Source organism: Mya arenaria, chromosome 1 (assembly GCF_026914265.1).
Source record: "Mya arenaria isolate MELC-2E11 chromosome 1, ASM2691426v1".
NCBI lineage: Eukaryota > Metazoa > Mollusca > Bivalvia > Myida > Myidae > Mya > Mya arenaria.
Genome location: NC_069122.1, coordinates 20,529,163 through 20,538,609, shown reverse-complemented (window position 1 = coordinate 20,538,609; position 9,447 = coordinate 20,529,163). Strand labels below are relative to the sequence as shown.

The 9,447-nt window shown below is 37.9% G+C and overlaps 1 protein-coding gene across 1 annotated transcript; it reads left to right on the top strand.

Annotated features, from left to right (window-relative positions):
• Positions 1 to 1,166: 1,166 nt before the first annotated feature.
• Positions 1,167 to 9,228, top strand: LOC128208830 (membrane primary amine oxidase-like). The gene is made up of 3 exons (XM_052912497.1): positions 1,167 to 1,338; positions 1,512 to 1,575; positions 5,815 to 9,228. The coding sequence occupies exons 2-3, from the start codon at positions 1,534 to 1,536 to the stop codon at positions 8,383 to 8,385; spliced, it is 2,613 nt and encodes an 870-aa protein (XP_052768457.1). The 5' UTR covers positions 1,167 to 1,338; positions 1,512 to 1,533; the 3' UTR covers positions 8,386 to 9,228.
• Positions 9,229 to 9,447: the final 219 nt, after the last annotated feature.

The window sequence follows — 9,447 nt, the reverse complement described above, 5'->3', positions numbered from 1 at the left end:
TGGGTGCTCGAACTCACAACTTCTGGAACACCCTCTAACATTAACATGGCCTATGAAGTAATCGACGTGGCGATCATCATGACGTTCAAATGCATAATCCTGGCGCTATTAATGTTTAATTTTCTCTTAAAGCTGCACTCTCACAGATTGACCGTTTTGATAAAAAATAAATATTTTTTCTCCTGCAATGAGCCAATTTTTGCGCAAATGTCTAAAAACCAGTGATACAAGAAGGCTGACCTAAGATCACAGGGTTTTTTTTATTTATGGTCCAAAGGTAATGTTATATGGCGCTAAAAGCGTTACTAACGCTTTAAGAAAAATGAAATTTTCTGTCGTTATTTGAACGGCTGAGATCTGTTCTATTGTAAGTTATCTTATATGACTGACTTGAAGGCATCGATGCCAAAATCAGCAGATTCTGTGACAAAAAAAAAACAACACTAAAAAATAAAATGTCAAAACTGTCAAGCTGTGAGGGTGAAGCGTTAAGGGTTATACAAATATCGAGGAGTAAAAGCGAAAAGTTTCTATCTTCTTCTTTGTTTAATGTCACTTAGAACTTTTTCGCATTCACCCCTCGATATATATAATAAATTATATATCAGCATTAAGACCGTCAAAATAGATTGAATTAAATAAATAAATATTTATTCTTTGACAATCTTGATAATACCGCCATCGATTGTCGGACGTCATGGGTGACTTAGATTAGCATACCATTGTTAAGCAAGTTGGGAAGATTTTACAAATCAAATGATAACATTTTAGATGAAATATTTATGTAATTTAAAGTAGTGAAAGGTACATTTAAGAAAAAGCAAACGTGAAATAACTTGATTAATTTAAAGAAGAGTTAAACTCATAATAGTACGCTATTTTAGCAAAAAATGTAGTATATACCCACAATAATGTTCTTATTTATAAGTATTCATTTATAGTTTAAGTTAACGGACAAGTTATATGGAACAGTCACTCGACATTCTCTATAGTATATATGTTTATCAAAAGTTATATCCCCTGTATAAGTAAAACATATAAAAGTTTAAATCAGATCCGACTATGGGCTTATTAAAGCTTCCGGGTTCGTGTAGAGACGAAAATTGCTTAAACGCGGATCGATGATCAATGTTCGTCATAAACCCTGATATTTGAATATACTGCATGTATAGTACATTCATATTTAACCACCCCGATTCAGATCAATAGACGAGAAAAATATCCATACACCTTATTTAACTTTCATTGTGAATTTGTTATACCAATTTTAAAAAGTGCTTCAAGTCTAAGTGAAAGGATAGAAAAATATGACTGAATAATACAGTCAGATACATTAAGGTAAGCTCTATTCGCTTTATTTGTATAGGATCGCTCAGTCAATGTAATCATTAAAGTAATGTGCCTTTTCAAATGAGTTGTCTCGGAAGTATAAAATCAGTTCAGTTATTGCTACTAAGACTTGTATATTATTTATATAACCAGTAAGATAATATAAAGTATATACCATTCAGGCAGACAACCATACAAATCATCATGTCGGACGAGGAGGAAGTGCCCCTTGTCAGTTTTGGGGAGGTATGTATAATATATCGGACCCTAATGGCATGTAATGAGTATCCTGTTTGCAGACACTCAATAGTCAAGCATGTAATGAAAATCCTGTTTAGTGACACCCAATTGCCAAGCATGCAATAATTATCCTGTTTAGAGACACCCAATAGTCAAGCATGTTATGACTATCCTGTTTAGAGACACCCAACAGTCAAGCATGTTATGACTATCCTGTTTAAAGACACCCAATAGTCAAGCATGTTATGAATTTCCTGTTTAGAGACACCCAATAGTCAAGCATGTTATGAATATCCTGTTTAGAGACACCCAACAGTCAAGCATGTAATGAATATCCTGTTTAGAGACAACCAGTTGTTAAGCATGTAATGAATATCCTGTTTAGAGACACCCAACAGTCAAGCATGTTATGACTATCCTGTTTAAAGACACCCAATAGTCAAGCATGTTATGAATTTCCTGTTTAGAGGCACCCAACAGTCAAGCATGTTATGAATATCCTGTTTGGAGACACTAAATAGCCAAGCATGTAATGAATATCCTGTTTGGAGACACCCAATAGTCAAGCATGTAAAGAATATGCTGTTTAGAGACACCCAATAGTCGAGCATATAATGAGTATCTTGTTAAGCGACACCCAACAGTCAAGCATGTTATGACTATCCTGTTTAGAGACACCCAGCAGTCAAGCATGTTATAACTATCCTGTTTAGAGACACCCAGCAGTCAAGCATGTTATAACTATCCTGTTAAGCGACACCCAATAATCAAGCATGTTATGACTATCCTGTTTAGAGACACTCAACAGTCAAGCATGTAATGAATATCCTGTTTAAAGACACCCAATAGTCAAGAATGTTGTGACTATCCTGTTTAGAGACACCCAACAGTCAAGCATGTTATGATTATCCTGTTTAAAGACACCAAATAGTCAAGCATATTATGAATTTCCTGTTTAAAGACACCCAATAGTCAAGCATATTATGAATGTCCTGTTTAGAGACACCCAATAGTCAAGCATATTATGAATTTCCTGTTTAGAGACACCCAATAGTCAAGCATGGAATGAATATCTTGTTTAAAGGCACCCAATAGTCAAGCATGGAATGAATATCTTGTTTAAAGGCACCCAATAGTCAAGCATGTTATGACTATCCTGTTTAGAGACACCCAACAGTCAAGCATGTTATGACTATCCTGTTTAAAGACACCCAATAGTCAAGCATGTTATGACTATCCTGTTTAGAGACACCCAACCGTCAAGCATGTAATGAATATCCTGTTTAGAGACAACCAGTTGTTAAGCATGTAATGAATATCCTGTTTAGAGACACCCAATAGTCAGTCATGTTTGAGTATCCTGTTCAGAGACACTCAATAGTCAAGCATGTAATGAATATCCTGTTTGGAGACACTAAATAGTCAAGCATGTAATGAATATCCTGTTTGGAGACACTAAATAGTCAAGCATGTAATGAATATCCTGTCTAGAGACACCCAATAGTCGAGCATATAATGAGTATCTTGTTAAGCGACACCCAATAGTCAAGCATGTTATGATTATCCTGTTTAGAGACACCCAATAGTCAAGCATGTTATGACTATCCTGTTTAGAGACACCCAACAGTCAAGCATGTTATGACTATCCTGTTTAAAGACACCCAATAGTCAAGCATGTTATGACTATCCTGTTTAGAGACACCCAACCGTCAAGCATGTAATGAATATCCTGTTTAGAGACAACCAGTTGTTAAGCATGTAATGAATATCCTGTTTAGAGACACCCAATAGTCAGTCATGTTTGAGTATCCTGTTCAGAGACACTCAATAGTCAAGCATGTAATGAATATCCTGTTTGGAGACACTAAATAGTCAAGCATGTAAAGAATATCCTGTTTAGAGACACCCAATAGTCGAGCATATAATGAGTATCTTGTTAAGCGACACCCAATAGTCAAGCATGTTATGACTATCCTGTTTAGAGACACCCAACAGTCAAGCATGTAATGAATATCCTGTTTAGACACACCCAGTTGTCAAGCATGTAATGAATATCCTGTTTAGAGACACCCAATAGTCAGTCACTTTTGAGTATCCTGTTCAGAGACACTCAATAGTCAAGCATGTAATGAATATCCTGTTTGGAGACACTAAATAGTCAAGCATGTAATGAATATCCTGTTTGGAGACACTAAATAGTCAAGCATGTAAAGAATATCCTGTTTAGAGACACCCAATAGTCGAGCATATAATGAGTATCTTGTTAAGCGACACCCAATAGTCAAGCATGTTATGACTATCCTGTTTAGAGACACCCAACAGTCAAGCATGTAATGAATATCCTGTTTAGACACACCCAGTTGTCAAGCATGTAATGAATATCCTGTTTAGAGACACCCAATAGTCAGTCATTTTTGAGTATCCTGTTCAGAGACACTCAATAGTCAAGCATGTAATGAATATCCTGTTTGGAGACACTAAATAGTCAAGCATGTAATGAATATCCTGTTTGGAGACACTAAATAGTCAAGCATGTAAAGAATATCCTGTTTAGAGACACCCAATAGTCGAGCATATAATGAGTATCTTGTTAAGCGACACCCAATAGTCAAGCATGTTATGACTATCCTGTTTAGAGACACCCAACAGTCAAGCATGTTATGACTATCCTGTTTAGAGACACCCAACAGTCAAGCATGTTATAACTATCCTGTTTAGAGACACCCAACAGTCAAGCATGTAATGAATATCCTGTTTAGAGACACCCAACAGTCAAGCATGTTATAACTATCCTGTTTAGAGACACACAATAGTCAAGCATGTTATGATTATCCTGTTTAGAGACACTCAACAGTCAAGCATGTAATGAATATCCTGTTTAGAGACACCCAACAGTCAAGCATGTAATGAATGTCCTGTTTAGAGACACCCAACAGTCAAGCATGTTATAACTATCCTGTTTAGAGACACACAGCAGTCAAGCATGTTATAACTATCCTGTTTAGAGACACCCAATAGTCAAGCATGTTATGATTATCCTGTTTAGAGACACTCAACAGTCAAGCATGTAATGAATATCCTGTTTAAAGACGCCCAATAGTCAAGCATGTTGTGACTATCCTGTTTAGAGACACCCAACAGTCAAGCATGTTATGATTATCCTGTTTAAAGACACCCAATAGTCAAGCATATTATGAATTTCCTGTTTAGAAACACCCAATAGTCAAGCATATTATGAATTTCCTGTTTAGAGACACCCAATAGTCAAGCATATTATGAATTTCCTGTTTAGAGACACCCAATAGTCAAGCATGGAATGAATATCTTGTTTAGAGACATCCAAAAGTCAAGCATGCAATGATTATCCTGTTTAGAGCCATCCAAAAGTCAAGCATGTTATGAATATCCTGTTTAGAGGCACCCAATAGTCAAGCATGTAATAAATATCCTGTTTAGAGACTCCCAGTTGTCAAGCATGTAATGAATATCATGTAAAGAGACACTCAATAGTCAGGCATGTTATGAATTTACTGTTTAGAGACACCCAACAGTCAAGCATGTAATGAATATCCTGTTTAGAGACTTTCAGTTGTCAAGCATGTAATGAATAACCTGTAAAGAGACACCCAATAGTCAAGCATGTAATGAATAACCTGTAAAGAGACACCCAATAGTCAAGCATGTAATGATTATCCTGTTTTGAGGCACCATCATTAGTAAAGCATGTAATGATATCCTATTAAGAGACACCCAACTGTCAAATGTATGTAATTATGTCCTATTAATAGACAACCTATAGACAAGTATGTAATGATATCCTATTAATAGACAACCTATAGACAAGTATGTAATTATGTCCTATTAATAGACACGCTTTAGATAAGCATGTATTCATATACGGTTTAAGTAATAACATACTCTAAACGAGAGGAGTCATTCGTTTGTTTTGTTCGAAGTTAAGCTTTCAAACGAAATGTATGTTTGCATGCACTATTTCTGCAAGACCATTTCAGTTATACATTGATTTTACACATCTTTTACAAAGGATGGTTGTGCATGTCTGAAATGTTTCTATGTTACACAATCTGAAATATGCCTGGACAATTTTTCGTTTGTTTAATTTCAAATTCAATTAAAATTTTGAATAGCAAAAGTTACATGACCATTTCTGAGATCAGAGTATTACCAAATGATGTTTAGTCCTCTTTGAATATCAATAACATCTTATATTTGAAACAATTTCAGGATACATACAATGAAGATGAGGAAACCCTGAATAACAATTCACGAACACTTCGCCTAAAAGATCGCAGTACAAGTGTTCGCCGTGTTTCATTGAATACTTGTGTGATAGGGTGCGTTTCGTCCTTCGTGATTGGTTTAGTCGCAGGCTTTGCTATATATTATTTCATGACGAGAGCCCATGACAATAATTTATCATGCTGTGCCCTATGCGGAGGAGAAGAGGGTTTGAAATTTAACAAGAATTCATCACCTTTTCCATATGTTAAATCCTCAAGTCCTGAAGTGACCATTCCAGTTTCAACTGAAACTGTTGTGCAAACGAACAATTCCGTCAGGCTATTCACAAGCACTGAAAGCCCGCAAGGAAACGAAACGGAATTGGCTACTTGTGCTCCATGTCCATCAATTTCGTCGAACTCTACAGAAGAACTGCAAACATTCAAATCATGTCCAACAAGGAATCCATATAAGAAATCGCCAATCGGTCAACGAAAGAGTCCATTTACACCTCTCGATCCCTGGGAAGTACGTAAAGTCACCGAAATCATGAAGGGTCGGAAATATGTTACCATCTATCAAAGATTTAACGAACACAGAATCTCCCACATGTATTTAATTCCACCAAGGAAAGATGACGTTCTTGCTTATTATGACAGTGACGGTCCCTTGCCTCCGAGGTTTGCAAAAGTCCATGTGATTAGACCCAACATATCTGACATCATGTACTACAAAGTAGGACCATTAGACCAACATATTAATGGTGTACAGGTTGAAGAAATGCTATCCACCGGTCATATTCATATCAATATCCGTCCGTATGATTATGAAGAGGATCAACAACTGCAGAAACTCCTGCACCCGCAAGTATTACAACTATCACAAATACTTCATGACAGTTTTGACGGGGCCACATATCCCAAAGACATCAGAGCAACGTTCGAACAGCTTCCGACGTCCTCAGTTAACGAACGACTTTCGCACATGAACCTTGTATTGAATGGAGAAGGCTATTTTACTCTTCGGCTCCTTCCAATCTCTTGCACTGTGTCACACCCGGGAATAGATGTGACAAACTGGGAAATCAAAGACTGGGTTTACCTATCACAAGGTCCTTACAATTCAACTAACGAACTGCTGAATTCTTTTGAAAGAAATCAGATTCGAAAGGTTGTGTTTCCAAAAGACTATAGGCAACAGCATGCCGATGAATTGAACTTGAAACGTGACATGTCGCTTCCCGAAAGAGCATTTTCTAATGTACCACCACCGAGAACATACGAACCGCAAGGGGCGAGGTATTCTATAGATATAAATCGCGTCGAATGGATGGGGTGGTCATTCGAATTCACTTCCGACCCAATACGAGGGCCTGCATTGTTTAATATACGTTTTCTTGACCAGAGAATAGCCTATGAAATATCATTACAAGATATTACACTGCTCTATCACCCCGACACAAACGGCCACGGTCCATTAGCTTTGGCTGACACCGTGTTTCATTTAGGAAGTAGCTATGTACACCAACGGACGGGATTAGACTGTCCATCGCGAGGTACGCTTCTAAACGTGTCAAGTACTTCAGATGGTTTTGCAATACGTACTCCGTTTCAGGCCGCCTGTGTGTTTGAAGCCGATGGACAGAGGGCACTGTGGCGTCACGCAAAAGGTGGCTTGGCGGACCATTTCCTAGTTGTGCGTACAGTGTTGATGTTAGGTAATTATGACTATGTTGTGGAATGGAATTTTCGGTTGGATGGTTCATTGGATACACTCTTAACTGCCTCTGGGTATCTTTTTGGTGCGTTTTGGGACAACGGATCGTTAAATGAAACAAAAACACCTCCATTTGGTTTCAAACTAGGAGATTACATGTCAGGCCCTATCCATGACCACACATATTCATTCAAAGTTGACTTAGATATTATTGGTAGTAAAAATAGTTTTCAGAAATTGAAATGGAAAACAGGCGATGTTCATGATATCCTAAATATATCGAAGGAACACGATTTTCATTACTTTAATATCACAAGATACATTGAATATGAATTACTTGAAACGGAAACAAGTTTGAAATGGAATTCACAGAAACCCCAGTACTGGACAGTAATAAACGAAGAGATACAAAATGCCTGGGGTGCACCCAGGGGCTACAGACTGATTCCACATTCAAGGGAAGCAGAGGTTTTGAAAGATCATCCTATCCTTGCCGCCTGGGACCATCTCGGCTACCAAGTGGCTGTTAGCCGCCGCAAGGAGGATGAACAATATGCGACTAACACGTACTACACTACATTGGCACCAAACGCTCCCCCAAAAGGCGTTGGGCAGATGGTCCTCGACGGAGAGGCAATTGGTAACGAAGACATAGTAGTGTGGGTAAGCGAGAAGTTTTATCATATACCAAGCGCCGAAGATGTTCCGGTGACGATAGGAGCAACTGCTGGGTTCACTCTCAAACCGTTCAACTTTTTCGATAGAACCCCAACGTTCGACCTGCCGGCGCATTATCAAGGAACAAATGACCCGTACGAGTTCAGACCCTGTGTGGAACATTTGGGAGATGAAACTTGAAACATCTTGATAATGCGTAATGTTTGGAAAATGTTATGAAAATGTGAATGAGTGGCCTTGCAACTAATGACTGTTTGTTGTTGGAAATTTAGACCATTCTTCATCGAGATGGCACATGCATTCATGGGAGAAAGCCATCATGTCTATGATGAAATGCAGATCCACATATCAGACCAGTGATTGTTCTGCAAAGGTTTCCTCTGTATAACTCATGTGCATACATGTAATATTATTCCTTAAAGTAACTCGCTCATGTTCTTGGGCCAAAAATAACTTTTCCCAGTCATGCATCTGGAAGCACTTATTTTATCACTATTTTACTCTGTGATATCAAAATTGCAGAAAAATACAGTTATAACATAAAAAGGTATTTTGATTAAAGTGGGGTTCGAACCGATTCTGGTCAAGTCAAGAAAAACATAGAAAACAGCCTGCTAGTCTACACTGCCACCGGAACTTCAACAAACGTAGTGGATATGTTGACCGATTAATGATACATAGATAACATCACGTGATAGTGTCAATCAACCAATCACGCAACACCACAGCCGTAATTAATTTTCAAGCGCGTTATTAACGCTAATGAAAATTGTGGTTTGCAAAGACGATATATGAGCAAATATCAACATTTGCTGAAGGGTTCCAGCTTTTGGTATTTTTGTTTTAACAGTCCTTATGATTTGCCACACTTAATTTCGTATTTAAAAAAGTGCATTTTACAAACCATGAGCGAGTTTCTGTAATGTTTCAAAATGATAAGGAAGTGGCTACATTGTAATACGTAGTGTTCAATTCACGAAAATGAATTGAGGGTAAATAACATTACAGATTTTTAATTCAAAACAATGCTTAGAAAACATGATGCGTTGTTTTAATGCGTCAGTCAATTGTAACCATGCCCCCCCCCCAGATCCGGGGGATAGCGGGGGCTTTGACTTTCGATCCAGCCAACCCCGGGTAAAATCCCCGTCCTGCGGGGACGAACTGACTGCTGGTAAAATCCCCGCCAAATGCCCCCCGCACCCAAGGGTCCCTAGGTAAGGCTAATTCTCCGCTATTTAA